Below are 16,686 nucleotides of genomic sequence, written 5' to 3'. Positions count from 1 at the left end.
TGTGCGACCATCTCCTCCCTTTAGTCCTGACATTGGGGTCCTCTTCCTCAAATTCTTCAGAACTAGAATGATCAATGAAAATTCTCCTCCTTTTACTAAGGATTTGTTGTAGTCCTTGAAGAATGTGAGTTTTCGCTCTTTGATGGTGGAAATAGTAGGTGAGGAAAACGTGGAAGGGCCAAGTTTCGTGATAGTCACTGAGGAGGAAGGAATGGATGAAGAAGTAAAGGCTTCACACGAGAGATGGAAAAGTCTAGGGAAGGCAATTCCACATGCATAAGCATCCAAAGGATGAAAAGTATGAAGACGGGCTCAAAAAATCATAATATTTTATGGGGGCATAAGGCCAAATGTTAGGATTAGAGTCAGTAAATCAGACCCTGGTGGAGAGGAATGATCCTTTTATCTTCTTTTTTAGGGTCCAATACTTATGGAGCTTTCAAGAGAGTAAAGTAGGTAATGGGGAAGACAAATGGTGTCATTGTTCCTAAAATGATTTAGTAGAGGCATGTGGTAATAATGATAAACCTTGTGATGACCCTTAAGGGTAAAATATTTCATGACCATGAGGCATACCTGGTTCTGGACGGGTATGGTGATTCATCCCTGGCAAAGCCACCTTGCAACTTAATAGGGGCTTCCTTCCCCTTAATTTTTTTTTTGAGACTATCACCATTGGCGACATGGTTGGTCCTCTTCCATCTTTTGCCTTCTAGGAAAAGGCTTGTAGCTTGGGCAATGACCTCCTTGGAGACTTCAAACGAGATTCCTCCTAAAACAAACCTTCATTTGGTCCAAGATGTGGCAATTGGATCGAAAGTTGCTCATCACACCCTCTCAAATTCTTCAAATATTTCGTCACCCCACTCTCCATACAACAATGCTAGACAATGGGGTCATTTTTAAAATCATCTAGCTTGTCTGGCTCATTACGCACTCTATCACCACCCATGAAAAACTCATAGAGATTATCAGTGAAAACACCTTTGAAAACCAAAGACGTTAACCTTTTAGCAACAAAGGTAGCAAAAAAAACACCAACTTTCTAAAATGGTCTTAACATTTTAATTATAATTCTGGTTCTCAAAATCGTGTGAACTAGTGAAGGCTTAATTACTTTGCCTATTCTTTAAATTATGTGGCACGTGCAATAGGTAAATCTTACCTTGAGAAAGGAAATAAAAATTTGAAATTGTCATCTTATTTTCAAGGATTAAAAAATCATCATTGCCCATACATCCACATGTCCAATAAAGCCTAGTCTTCTTCATGAAAGCACAAACCTCCAAGGGAGTCATGTGATCCTTAATTTAGTCGAGGTGCCTCATCAACAAAATCAATCAAAAGCAATACCATATCATGATGATGGGTTAGCCACCAAAGTCATCACTCCATCTAGTAGCCCATGTCATATTACTGCCAATCCCATTTAGCATCAAGTCAGCCCAATTCAAATTTAAAAACTCCCACCTGCTCAAACCCATAGACTGAAGAAGGTGGATTTTAATATAGGGATGACTACCCATAGAAATTCCGATTACTACACTCTCCAATTAGGAGTAGTTAGACATTGTTTGGGAGAGATTCCATCCTCGTCCATCCTCCTCCAACATCTCAAGCCATTAGTTAGAAGACTAAGTGCTACTAAGGAATCCACCACCTTGTTTCCCTCTCTATAAATATGACCAATCTTGAAGGAATCAAAACCCAAAATCGACTTGTGGATGTCTTTGATTGTCATCAATAACCTAATTGATTATGTTCAACCCTTTGACATCATCAATAATGAGTTTGGAGTCGCCTTTAATGTCAATGACACATATTCCAATGGATAGGCCTATCCTAATACCCTAAGTTAAGGCCATACCCTTCTCTTGGTTGCTAGTACAACCATTCAGATTACTAGTGTAATTAGCCACTAGATCGCCAAGATATGATCTTAGGACACCCCCAGCAGTAGCTAAACCCTGGGACTGTCTAGCAACACCATCAAAGTTAAATTTATACCAACCAAGTCTAGGTGGCTACCATTTGGTGTTCATTTTCATTAATCACTTGGTGTTGTCAAAGGTTGTATAAGAGCGAGGAAGGCCCTAGTGCAGAGCCACCTCGACATCTTGATCGGTTGGAGGATTTAGAGGGGGCTTGACATGAATGACCGAGAGATTATCCAATAGGAACTTGAGGAAGGATCTACAAACCACATTAATAGGGTTCTCCACACTACATAAGATCCTATTATTCCTTTCTTTCCAAATACTCCATTCCAGATGGGGTGGAATTTTCTTCAACAATTGACGAATAAGGGGATTAAATGTTGACCCCTTCCACTCTTTGATTTCATAGTCCAATAGAGATTCAATCTCTGGCACACCATCCCCCAAAGGATTCTAGAAAAATTGCAATGAAGAAGTAAGTGAGAGGTGATTTCTTCCTCCATTTTGCACATGACAAATCTATTAGGGAGTTGAAATCCCCTCTTGATGAGATTATCTTGGGTGAGGATTTTTTTGTGAAGGGATATCCACTAGAAAAAAATGATTTTAGGGATGAGTTGACAATTCTAGACATCCCTCCACCAATCTAGAGAGTTGTTGTCTCGAAGAAGGTTGTGATAAGAAGATTTGATCGTAATTCCCCCCGGGTTCAATCGCTAAATGAATTTGTCCTCGCAAGGAAAGAAGGGCAATATGACATGTTTAAGCATATCTTGCACCTCCAAAACATCACACAATAGATGGGACCGATCATGGCAGCAAAGGATGATATGCTTCCAGGAATTATTGGAGGCAAGGTAATCACCAACCGATTGCCCAAAAAAGGCTTTAGCACAACCCTGTAATCTCCTAAGGGAGGGGATGAAAGCCAACGATTTATCCCCAATCCAAGTATCCTCCTAGAAGTGAATGTAACTCCCATTACCAACAAGCCATTTTAGACCTTGAGAGATAATGTCATTGCTCTTAAGAATATTATTTGGGATCTTGGAACCATTGGGGAACCCTTCTAAATTCAATATCATGCAGATTTTTTTCTTGATGAAGATACTTAGCACTCATAATATGGCACTGATCAAATTTGTGAATAGCCAATTTCCATTCAGTTTTATCCATGAGGGCTTTGTTGAAGTATGATATTTTCCTGATTCCCAATCATCCCTTGTCTCTCAGATAGCAGACCTTATCCCATCCAGCCAAGGCTAATCTCTTCTTTTCTTCCATACCTGTCCAAAGAAAAGTCCTTTGGATTCTTTCCAACTTCTCATCCATGGAAGTCGAGATCTTGAATAAGGAAAGGAAGTAGACAAGGATCCCTTGTAGAGAGGAAGCCAAGAGTTGGAGTTTTCCAACACTACTAAGGAGTCTGTCCTTCCATCTTGCGAGTTTCTTCTGCATTCTTTCAAGAATAGAGTTTCAAAAGGTATTAGAGACTTCCTTAATCATGAGGGGTAATCGAAGGTAAGTACCTGGGAGGGAAGAAGTTTGCCATCCCAAAATATCTTTAATTTTACTTTGTAGCCTATCAACAGTATTGAAGAAGTAAATATTTCTCTTTTCATAGTTTATATGTTGACTAGACGCCTTCACATATTGGTTAAGGAAGGTTTTACATCCCTGAGATTCCACAATCGAGGCTGCCCTAAAGAGAATAGTGTCATCTGCAAACTACTATATTTAAAATAATAGTTGGAATAGAGGAGACATGTTTGATCCCTTGCAAGACTCCATTATTAACAAGGGTGATGAAATTTCTTCCAATAACTTCGGTAAGAATAATTAATAGGTAGGGGGATAGGGGATCACCTTGTCGCATCCTCTTAGTCACACCAAAAGAATCCCTGGGAACATCATTGGCCAAAATAGAGTACTTGACAGTAGAAATATATTCTTAGATTAGATTGAGCAATCTATCACCAACCCCCAACTTCCTAAGGACTTTGAACATGAAGTCCTAGTTAACCCTATCATAAGCCTTGGATATATCGATCTTTAAGACCATACTAGGTTGATGATATTTATCCATAGAATGAATTACCTCATGCATGGAAATAGCAACATCCAAAATTTGTCTACCTGGAACAAATCCTTTTTGACTATGGTTTATGAGGCCATCAAGGAAAGGCTTAATCCTGTTTAGCAAGAATTTTGAAATTTTTTTATAGATAGTGATGCTCTGCAAAAAGGATTAGAAAATCTGTTTGATGGCAACACACACAAGAGCACAAGAAACAAACGTTAGTGTTAGCAACAAAAGATTATCCTAAACAGACATATCAAGAGAGATATTAAACATGAAATAGAAAGCATATAAACATAGAATAAAATAGCTAATCAAGATGCTCATAGTTGCTCCTCCCTTGTTCCTCTCCTCTCCAAGTCCCAAATGAGTGTAGCTCTCAGCTTTTAGCACTAGCCATGGATGCCATATGGAGATTCAAGATAGTTGAATATGATAAGCAAATGCTATGCAAGTGTAGATAGTGATGCTATGAGAAAGCTCTATGCTAATGCCAGTATAACAGCAATACTCTAATGCTTCTCTTCTTTGCTTGAGGAGAAGGGTTCTATTTATAGAAGAAATGGGGAAATGAAGGGTTAAGATTGAATGGTTTAATCAAGGGCCAAGTTTGAAAGTTGGGGATCCATGTGCACAATTGGCACCAATAAAATGGTGACAAGTGTCAACATAGGATTGGGTTGAGAGAAGAGGTTGGAGGCATTAAAGGCCTGAGAAGACCTCATGGTTATCTAGAGGCTAAGGGTCAAGTCCAAATTAAGATTACCCACTGGATTAAGAGTTAATCCAAGGATAAACCTTTGTGCAAATGTTTAAGAGATAATCATGGTCAAAGCATTAATGGCCTAATGAGACCTTTGGGTTGGGTGGAGGTTGAGTCAAAACAAATGTTTTAACTATGTGGGAGGGTTTGAGGTAACCATTAATGGTTATTGGAGACTTTGGGGATTAAGTGGTTGAAGGTTGAAAGCCTTCAATGGTTATCAAAGACTTTGAGCCATTTAGTGGTTGAAGACTTGAAGCCTTTAATGGTTATCAAAGACTTTGAGGTTTGAGAAGTGACTTCCCTTTTGCTTAGGAATGTGACAAAGTTTAGAGAAGGGGTTAGGTTATTTAGAAGTGATTAGAAAATTCTAGAAGGGGTTTAGGCATGCAAGTGGGAGAAATTTTGGTATTTTCAATTAAAATAAAATCATTTATTTCAATTAAATGGTGTAATTTGCATTTGGATAAATATTCAAATAAATATTAATTTATTTAAATGAGAAAAAGGAAGATAAAGCATTAAAATGCTTGAAGACTTTGAGGGAAACCATTAAAGGCTTGAAGACTTTAAGGAAAACCATTAAAGTCTTAAGAAGACTATAGAAGGAAGCCATCAAGTTTGAAGACTTTAAAGCCATCAAGTTTGAATACTTTAAGGGAAACCATTAAAGGTTTCAAGTGGGTGAGGATAAATAGGATTTTAAATAAATAATTTATTTAAAATAGTTGTGCAACTTGCTTTTGTAGAAAAATACAAGTGGGTGGAGGATAAAGGTGATTTAAATAAATTATTTATTTAAAATAATTGTGCAACTTGCTTTTGTAGGAAAATGCAAGTGGGTAGAGGATAAAGGTGATTTAAATAAATGTTAATTTATTTAAATGTGCAACTTGCATTTGTAGGAAAATACAAATGGGTAGAGGATAAAGGTGATTTAAATAAATGTTAATTTATTTAAATGTGCAACTTGCATTTGTAGGAAAATACAAGTGGGTGGAGGATAAAGGTGATTTAAATAAATTATTTATTTAAATGTGAGAGGTGGGATTTTGGGGGATTTAAATAAATATTAATTTATTTAAATGTGAGAGAAGATTTAATTAAACAAATATGATTTATTTATTTAATTAATGGTCTGAATTTGGTTAAGTGAATTAAATCAAATAAATTGAATAATTTATTTAATTAATAGGAGAAGAGGGTTAAGATGAATTAATTAAATATTAATTTAATTAATTATTAATTGATGGTTAAATAATCAAATAAATACTAAGTATTCATTTAATTAAGTGGACAGATTTATGTGACTACAGATAGTGTTACAAAGGCTGATGGGTCTGAAATCCATGAGGTAGATTGACTTTTGGACTTTGGGGATCAAGGCAATATAATTATTGTTCAATTTTTTTAATAGTTTTCCCATTTTGAAAAAGTCCTTAACAACCATGTTAAGATCATAGCCAACAATATCCCAAAAATCTTGGAAGAAGGTCGGGGGGAGCCATCCGGTATTATGGATTTGTAAGCACCCATAGAGAAGACTACATCCCTAACCTTCAGTTTGTGATCGAGGCCATAGTGGTAACATTGTCAACATCATCTAAAGAAGCAAAGAGGCATAGGAGGAGGTGGTCATCAAGGGGGCATTCTTGACTCTGTTATCTTCCTCAAACATATTACAAAAGTAGATTAAGGCCATAGCATTTAATTTATTGTCATCTCTAATTTTTTTTATTCTGATCATCCTTTAGGTAAGCAATCAGATTTCTCCTTTTATGTTTTCTAGCCGATCTGTGGAAGAAAGATGGGTTTTTGTCCCCTTCCTTTAACCATTGCACTCTTGATCTCTGTTTCCAATAATTTTCTTCATGTTTTAAATTCTCCTTCCATTTCCTCCTGAGAGATTCATCATCCCTATGAGTAACTTCCAAGGATCCCCCCTGTGCAATTCGCTCTTGAATCTTAGTCAATCTATTGTTGAGTTCTTTTTTCTTAACAAAGATGTTTCCAAATGTGGATTTGTTTTGACCTTTTACATTCCTTTGAATCAATTCCAATTTTTGAACCACCTTGAACATATGTGTTCCCCAAATTAGGGTGTTACACCAATTATTGATCCAGTCTCTAAATTTTGAATGAGCGGTCAGCACAATTTCATAGTAGAAGTGAAATCTTCCCTTTGCACGTTTGTTAGAACACTCCAGGAGGATGGGATTGTGGTCAGACATAGTCCTGGCCAAAGCTTGAAGAATGGCATTAAAGCCAAGGTCCCAGTTTGCCGAAATCAGGAATCTATTCAATCTAACCTGAATGAGATGTTCCCCTTTCTTGTGGTTGGACCAAGTAAAATTTTGTCCCACCAAATCTACATCCAACAATCCATTCCTATTAATGAAATCAACCAAGTATGTCATGTTGTTTGAATAATCTAGAAGGCACCAAATTTTTTCCGAGGGGAAGAGAGGAGAGTTGAATTCTATTGCAACCATCCAATGAGAGTCCATATAATTCTAAATCAAAGTTGAAAGATCATTTCAAAGGGTTAACCAGCTTGTCTTAGTGTTGGGGGCATAAACATTCACTAGACACCATGAGTCACTTGGAGAAGTCAGTTTGACAACTAGGAAGTTGATTGAGGAGGAGACGAAGGAGGCAAACAATCTTGAAGGATCCCACATGGTAACCACCCCTCCCGAGGCCCCATTGGCATTGCTGATGGGGAATTGAGAACTCAGCTAGATTTTTTCGACAATAATATTAAAGGAGCTATTTGTCATCTTAACTTCCTGAAGCAAGAAGAGAATGCCAATCTTATTTTCCAAAATCTAGTTCTTGAGGGCATATTGCTTCTGGGGGCTATTCAAATCCCTTGTGTTCCATGAGAGGAACCTCATGTTTTAGATTTAGTTGAAGGATCCAAGGTCCTTTATCTCCCATTGGCGATTACCCTTGCAACTTCCTTTTTCCTGGAGAGCCTCTGCAATGGGTGTTTAGTATTCAGTTCTAGGCCCACATCAATCTTCATATTTCTAGTTTTTCTTCTTTGTGTTATCCAACCCACATCCCTAGACATGAGACAACTACCTGAGGAGGCCCCAGGTGAGGAGAAATTCTTTGGGGGGACAAAGACCACAAATAAAAATATCCATGCTTGATTGTTGAACCATTTTTTTACAAACATGGGTGTTAGGAAAAGGAACTTTCCTAATTTTATTGGACGATGTTGCCAGATGGGGAGGGGTCTCCCCTTCTTCCAAAGGTCTCATTTTCCTAGGAGAGCCATTTGTCAATAGGTTCGAGGTTCCATTGGTCACTCCCACCTCGTTAACAAGAGGGGAATGAGCAACATGAGGTTGATTTTTCTTGATTCTAAGGCTCATTTGAGTAGGGGCAACGACCTCCTTATTCGTTTGAGAAGATTTAATATGGGTTTCCAATAATTTAATGAGCCCTTCTTGAAAGGGGTAGTCCTCATTATCAGCCAGTGAACAAATCTCACTCGATTTTACCTCCTCCGTAGAGACCATAGATTCCTTCTATTTAAGGGATTTTGGCATAGGGGCCTTACAATCAGATATCAAATGGCTGGGTTTGGAGCACTTTTGACAAAAGACTGTGGCATTCTCATAGACCAAAGCTTGGGTCCAACTTCCTTTTTTAGATTTTAAGGTAATAAATTTGGGAAGATTTTTGCTAACAATAGCCAAAACACAAAAGCAATCATAGACCAATTTGGATTTCGTTTGGATTACCTCATCCACTGCCACAAAATGTCTGAACATGTTCCCAATCCAATGAAAGACCTACTTGTCCCAAAATTCCAATGGAAGACCAAGTAAATGAACCCAGCTAGTGGGGGTCCTATTCAAATTAATAGTTGGGTCGAAGCTTGGTTTCCATCTATAGAGAGAGGTGATGTTTACCATATGCCCAGAAGCCTCATAGAATCATCACCAAGTCTTCCTCTGTAATGAATTTGAACATAAAGAGAGCGCCCAACATAACACTAATGGAAACACTGCCTTTAAGTTTCCATTTGGTAGAAACCCACTTTCTGACCATCTCAATGGTTGGTTTGAAGGAATTTTTTTCCCACCAAAGTATTATTCATTGTGAGGATAATGTAGTCCACCACTGAGTCAATATCTGTGCCCTCCTCAGTTTGCAAACATTCGGGAACAATGCTTGAGTCCACATTCCCTTGAGTGCTTCCTACAAGCACATTCTTCCAGCCATTGGCACACGTACTTTCCTTTGGTTGAGCATCCTTTGTCTCCTTAGAGTTGGAAATAGTCTCATCACGTGAGCAGTCCTTTGGTTGCGCAACTCCTATCCCTGTGGTTTTGGAAACAGTCACATTGTCTACAAGGATGGGACCTGTATAATCTCTAGGCTGAGAGTCCACATTAGATCCCAACGTGGCCACATTGCCAGTACCTTTGGTAGCAGTCTCCTCCAAAGGCGAAACAATTGTACGGGCCACCCCAATTGCTTGAGGCCACCTATCATTGAGTATAGAGTCAACCCCGAAAGGATTGGCATAATTTTCCATGAAGGCAGTCACTGGAGAAAAGTCCAGAGGGGGATCAGCAGGTGGGGGGACTTGGTTCCCACCCTCCACGAACACCATGTGAAAAAGTAATTCAAAATTCAAATGGGAAGCAGAGCAAGAGAGTTGTAGAACACCACCCTAGTTGTTATGAGATGTTACAAGGCTATTGTTTTTCTATTTTGCTTCACTTCGTTCCAAAATATATTTTTTCGATTGACTTTTAAATTATTTGTAAGTTATAACTACCTACCATCAACTTTATAAAGAGTAGGTATGGTCTTTTAGAATCCAATTGACTTGTTTTCTTATGAATTGATATCATATTTATCCATTTAAATTTATGTATCAAAATCAATTTGATGAATAAAATTGATCATATATACACACATATGCATGTATATGTACATGTATATTTGTGTGTATATGTATATGTATATATATCTACACACATACACACACACATCTACACACAAACATTTATAATGAAAGGTTTTATATCACTCACAAAGAATTTTTAGCTACCCAATAGAGTCTCTAGGCTGAAACCTCTTTGGCTAAGAGCCAAGGGTTGAGGTGTGTATTGATTCCCCCAAATTCACTTGAGGCACAACCTCCACCTCATCTCTTATGATGTCAAGGCCTTGCACTCAATAAGACTAGATCTCCATTGGACTCATTTAAGATTATTCAACTTCACCACAAACTAAAAGCCTATTGATCAAATTGACTATATTTTAATAATATAATAAATTTGTGTAAAAATACACACAAAATTTATTATAAAAAACTACAAAGATTTATTTTTGTTAAGGATATTAGTTTTCCACAATCCATAATAATTATTGTTGTCACTTTTCATTTAGATTGTGTGTTTCTTTGCATTAACATTTTGAATCACACTCTCATTGAAATGATAAAAAATCCATAAAATAATAAAATCATAATAAGATCCTAAATATTGATTAAACAAACATATTCTAAACTAAAACCAACATCTATTACTTATTTTTCTATTTACTTTTACTCCATGACAGATTATGGTGTTTTTGAATTATGAAATCATCTCTTAAAGTTATTCAAATGCCTTCAAGGTAATTATTGTCTTTGCAAGCCCGTTGACTTGTTTGTCTTATCCGCACCGTGTGAACACTCTGATGCCTCGCTTATCCGTTGAAATTAATTTGACAGAAGAAGTTGGTCATATTTTTAATATTTCTGGTTTACGTGGACCAATTCAACATACAGAAATAAATCCCACACACAACGGTGGATAGCTATTCCAGGGATTAGATCCCACTTAACGTCCCAGACTCCCAACTTACGCCAAAATCAGATAACAAAATAATATTACGTACTCAGTATCTGTCGTTAGTAGACGGAGAATTTAATGATTCGCATTAATGGATAACATAGATAGTCAGCAACTTCAGTCAAATAAATTCTCTGTAGATAGGATGTCTGCGTCCAAAAGTCTACGTACTATAAGCTAATTTAATTGTTTCATTAATACAAAAACTTCCTAAAACAAACCACCTTTTTTCACTTTCAACTTTACAGGTTTAAAAGTATTAAAGCGGAAAAACTTTTTTTCCTTTTTATATTGTTGTTAAAGTTAAATCAGAGTATAATATTATCGAATAAAATTACTTATCGAGCTACTATTTTTTTTAAGAATTTAAATTTAGTTTATCGTTTTTTTTGAAAGAAAATGGTTTTTGAATATATAGATATATAATTTTAAGGTTTATTAAAATAGAAAAATTAGATCATATTAAAATTATAAAAAATAATAATAATAATTTTTTCTTTTTTTTGAAACATTATTTATTAATACAAACATTTAATGTTAATATTTATATCATTTAGATTTGATTGTGTGAAGTTTTTTGCATCAGCGTTTCAAATCACACTCTACGATACATCTCCTACACTTTCTATCATGGAGAAATCTAAATGATATAGTTATGGATTGTGGAAATCTGATGAAATTAAGTTGAATGGTACAAAAGTCCTTTAAGCCACCTTTTGGCCTTGCACTCAACAATAGATAATCCTCACAAAATTTTTTCAAAACCATTCCTTTATCAAGAAATCAAAACTCCATTGACAAATTTTATACACAATTGAATCCAAACATGAGAGTACAAACTTTAAGAAACTTATTGACTAACAGCTGAAGACTAAAGAATATCCATTATACCAAAATCATTTAAGACACTTTTATGGTCTTGCACTCAGCTGACTTCGTAGACTTAACTAGGGGTCATAGGCTAATAGCTGGGAACTAGTGCAAACTTTTATAATCAGCATTCATTAAACGAGCAAAGTGTTAGTTGACTTTCATTAAGTGATATTTAAGCGGGGATGGTGAGCATGCAAGAGGCGTGGGGCAGCTGCCAACGCAGAGGCGGAAGAATGCCTCTGCCATGTCTGTCCGATAGACATCAAAACGGCCGCCTCCATCACTCTCCCTTGGTGTCTTATGGTCCTTCCACAAGGACTCAAATTGGTTGTAAAGGGTTCAATGAAAACTGGACGCTTCAATTAATGGCAAATCAATGTAGCCGGTGAAATGCACATACATTTTACCTAAAGCTTTCATGATATTACTAAAAGTACTGTGTGATTGTCAAAAGAGATTGGTGATGCATTAAATGCTTGCCTTGTGTTCAGCATGGTGCGTAGTAGCTCTGAACATTCAAAGACGTGATAAAGTTCCACCTAAATCTTTCGTAAGCACCAGACTCTTTATATGCCTGTTGGGGGTGAAGCTTTCCAACACAAAGCAGTAAGAGACCTAAGGGCTGAGAAGAGGGGTCGGAGTGACCAAGGAAAAAGTTCCAAAATGGCCAAAGAGCAGGCCTTTTTGTCTACAGAGATAGTGAACCAGGGAGTGCAGGAAACAGGGCCAAATGCAGGGTCCATGACATTCTCTGTTAGAGTCAGGAGAAGGCTTCCTGATTTTCTTCAGTCTGTGAACTTGAAGTATGTGAAGTTGGGTTATCATTATTTGATCAGTCATGCTGTTTATCTGTTTACAGTGCCTGCTATCCTTCTGGCCTTTAGTGCAGAGGTCGGTAGCTTGAGACAGCAGGATCTCTGGAAACTGTGGGAGCAACCCCAGTTTGATTTGACAACTGCCCTTACTTTCTCTGGGGCTATTGTTTTTATGCTCTGTCTCTACTTCTTGTCCAGGCCTCGGTCTATTTATCTTGTGGACTTTGCTTGCTTCAAGCCATCAGATGATCTCAAGGTACACCGTTTTTCTTTGGCTGTGAAATGAAATGAGACCTATATCATAGGAGAGAACAGATTTAGTTTTGTGGGTATTTCAGGCCTGATTCTTTTCATGTTGATTCTGATGGGTTTCATTTGTTATTGCCAAATACCAACTAGACATCTTCTTGTCAATTTTATAACGTAGAAAGTAGTCTTTTGACTGTCACAGGCTTTAAAAAAATGACTTTTTGTGTTTTTTCTTTCTTTTCCTTTTTTAGATATGATTGATGGTAGTAGTGTTATTCACAGTATCAGAGTGGTGTCAGGATCAAAATCCTTGTATGCTAGAAATATGTATATGAAGATTTGATATGATTAGTTTTATCCTCTGTATCATGGAAATTTGCTATGTGCTTGAAAGGGATGTATAAGTACAGATAATTCTCTAAGGTGGTAGATTATAAAAGTCTGGTATATTCTTTGATTAGAGCTATAGGCCAGTAGATCAACTGCAACTTTGCAATGAAAGAAAAAGGGTTAATGGTTGGTATTGTGAACATGTAATCAGATTCTTGATTCTATATATTCGATAGAACTGGTTTTGTAGGACGGTAGGAAAGATGTATGGCAGGGAAGACATCACTGAGAAAATCTTCTTTCTCCGTGGGTTACATATGGGTTTCATTTTCTTTTAGTTGGTGATAATCAGTATATTTTTTAGTGTCTTTTGATCAAGAACATCACTGGTGAATTATATCATGGAGGTTTTGATTTGCTAGCTATTCATAGCTGTAGTGCTTTCCCAAACTAGAAGATCCTCTAGCAGACTCGCTGAGAAACAGATTTATCATAATAAATATTATTCATGATACAACTAGTTATATGAGGAAAATATATCTTAGGCCTTATGGAAGTAGTTGTAGATTTTGTAGCCCAAAAATTTCTTTTGCACCGGCTGGATCTAGTACAGGTGCATTTGTAGGGTGGTAAAATCATAATTTTTTTCATATGCTTGATATATTCGTTTCAGTAGAGCAGTAACATTATGAACATTCATTACAGTATAGCAATAATGTTATGACAATTGAAATAGGGGTATATATTATGAAAAGCAATATCAATGTCTTTACTCATGGGCTTCTGCTATTTATTGTGATGTCAGGTCTCCAAAGAGGAATTCATCAAAATGGCCAAAAGTTCCGGCCATTTTGACGATGCAAGCCTGGACTTCCAGAAGAGAATCCTGGACAGATCAGGACTGGGGGAAGAGACATATTTGCCAAAGGCAGTAATGGGTTCAGGCATATGTTCCACCATGAAAGAAGGCCGAGCAGAGGCAGAAATGGTGATGTTCGGTGCATTGGATGAATTGTTCGAGAAGTGCAGAGTGAGGCCTAAAGACATAGGCATCTTGGTTGTCAACTGCAGCCTGTTCAACCCCACTCCATCTCTTTCTGCCATGATTGTTAACCACTACAAGATGAGAGGCAACATTTTGAGCTTCAATCTGGGAGGAATGGGGTGCAGTGCAGGGATTATATCTCTGGATCTGGCAAGAGACATGCTGCAAGCACATCCCAATAGTTATGCAGTTGTGGTGAGCACTGAGATGATAACATTCAACTGGTATACTGGCTCAGAAAGGTCCATGCTCATGCCCAACTGTTTCTTCCGCATGGGGTGTTCTGCAATGTTGTTGTCTAACAAGAGGAGAGACAGGAGAAGGGCTAAGTACGAGCTCTCACTAATAGTTCGCACTCACAAAGGAGCCGATGATAGAAGTTTCAGGTAAGGCATATGTGTCCTATTAATGGTGCTACTGAATGTTGTCAATACTGATATAATATATGGTATAGATATCTTAAATATATTAATTGAAAAAATTACTTTGAATTTGTTTAATATATTTTGAAACTATTTGATTTATTATATATATAAAGATATAGATTTGGAAATATTATGTTTATTATTAAATTTGATATTTTGATATGTAAAAGATAGTCAAATTTAAGATTAAAGGATATAGATTTTGTTTAATTATTCATACAATTACATTCCACCTTTCTTATTATTGAAGAATGCCACTGGACATTAAGACTGGTCTTGTGGTTTCGTGCAGAGGACCTTCCTAAAAGATTTCAATAGGTGCTGATGAGATTTTTAAGGATTATTTTAAAGAGATGATCTCAAAAGATTTCAGTAGGTGCTGATGAGATTTTTAAGGATTATTTTAAAGAGATGATCTCATGGATATTGTAGTGCAGTTTAGTGAATTATATTATTTTAGCATATTCAATTCAAGAGAGCAATAAATATAAAATCATTAGATGATCAATTGGTAAAAATTGAAAAATTTGAGATGATTGACAAGTGACAGAAATAAGTTGGTGGAGCAATCTCTAGCCTCCCTACCTTTCTCACCTGTTCGAATCTGCAGTCCAAAAAAGTAGTGGCTGCTATTTTTTCAAGATTCCAATTAATTGTAGCAATTTTTATTTTTTTTTGCTATGAAAGACCTCTCCTAAAACAAATCAAGCTCCACATGGGATCCTAGTCTAATAAAGTTTTTATGGGAAGAAAACTCCTAAAAAGTAGGGGCTGTTATTTTTTCAGGATTTCAATTTACCTTGTAGCAATTTTTTTTTTTTTTTTTTCTATGAAAGACCTCTGAAAAAATTCTGAAGCTCCCTATGAAACCCTAATCTAATAAAGTTTTTATGGAAAGAAAACTCTCAAAAAAAGTAAGAGCTGCTATACCAATTATATAGCAATTAATCTTATAGCAATTTTTTTATTTTTATTTTTTTTTGACTGTAAAAAACCTCTTAAAAAAAATTCATGAAGCTCCCTATAAGACCCTAACCTAACAAAGTTTTTATTGTAAGAAAATAAGATACACCTTGAACCACAGAGGGGCTGGTAGATGGTGGTAGGGAAACTGAGAATGAAGATCCTAGATTCCAAAGGATACAGACTTAAAATTTATTTTCATATCTAGATAGAACTATTATCTTGAGTAGCAAGCAATAAGCATGAGAAACTGTTTTATGCTCAGATTTTTCCTTTATGTTACTAGATTGCTTTATTTTACCTATTAAATTAATCACAGTTATGTAGTATGAATTAAAGAGGATATGATACATTACAAAACATTACACTTTCTTCCATCTGAGCAGGGATCTATACAATGAAAAAACCATTAATGTAGCACTTGATCTGAACTCAATTGATATGGCAGGTGTGTCTACCAGCAAGAAGATGACAAGCGGAAGAAAGGTTTGTTTGTCTCCAAGGACCTGCTTGAAATAGGAGGCCATGCCTTGAAAGCCAATATCACAACCTTGGGTCCACTGGTTCTCCCACTCTCTGAGCAACTCCTGTTCTTGGCTACTCTAGTCTGTCGTAAGGTCCTGAAAATGGAGCATGTGAAGCCTTATATACCAGACTTCAAGCTTGCCTTTGAACATTTCTGCATCCATGCCGGAGGCAAGACCATTCTGGATGAGTTGCAGAACAATCTGGGTCTCTCCAACAAGCACATGGAAGCATCCAGAATGACTCTCCACAGGTTTGGTAACACCTCCAGCAGTTCTCTCTGGTATGAACTTGCTTACATGGAAGCCAAGAAAAAGATCAAGAGTGGTGACAGAATATGGCAGATTGCATTTGGGTCTGGGTTCAAGTGCAACAGTGCTGTGTGGAAAGCTCTGAGGACTGTCAAAAAGACTGACAGGAATCCCTGGGTAGACTGTGTTGAAAGGTATCCTGTGGAGATCCCTGATGTGCCAAGGGTTTGATGGGGAAGAAGGAATAATTATTTTGCTTCAAAGCTACTAGTTTAATTTGCACAAGGCAATCAATTGCTGTTTTGTGATGATTACTATCGGCTTAGACAAACAGCAATATTGGAATTGTGGCTAGAGAAAATATAGTATCTGTCATTAAAGATTGACTGCATTATTGCTAGCTTAGAAGGAAGTGTGTTAGTATTTGCTTAATTAAGCACAACACATCATTGTCATTTATTTATGTGTATGGTTTATCCATTTAATAGATCAATTTATCTGGTGTTTTCATGAATGTCTTTTTGGCAAATAAGTGTTCAAGGTCATTTGAATGTCATGGAGATAAT

The 16,686-nt window shown here is 36.7% G+C and overlaps 1 protein-coding gene across 1 annotated transcript; it reads left to right on the top strand.

Annotated features, from left to right (window-relative positions):
- The first annotated feature begins 11,855 nt into the window (after window positions 1-11,855).
- LOC131072808 (3-ketoacyl-CoA synthase 10) lies at window positions 11,856-16,634 on the top strand. Its single transcript, XM_058009082.2, has 3 exons — window positions 11,856-12,588; window positions 13,717-14,342; window positions 15,793-16,634. The coding sequence occupies exons 1-3, from the start codon at window positions 12,088-12,090 to the stop codon at window positions 16,349-16,351; spliced, it is 1,686 nt and encodes a 561-aa protein (XP_057865065.1). The 5' UTR covers window positions 11,856-12,087; the 3' UTR covers window positions 16,352-16,634.
- Window positions 16,635-16,686: the final 52 nt, after the last annotated feature.

This window comes from Cryptomeria japonica, chromosome 2 (genome assembly GCF_030272615.1).
Source record: "Cryptomeria japonica chromosome 2, Sugi_1.0, whole genome shotgun sequence".
Taxonomy (NCBI): domain Eukaryota; kingdom Viridiplantae; phylum Streptophyta; class Pinopsida; order Cupressales; family Cupressaceae; genus Cryptomeria; species Cryptomeria japonica.
The sequence above is the reverse complement of the archived record's forward strand: the minus strand, read 5'-3'. Positions and strand labels throughout refer to the sequence as shown.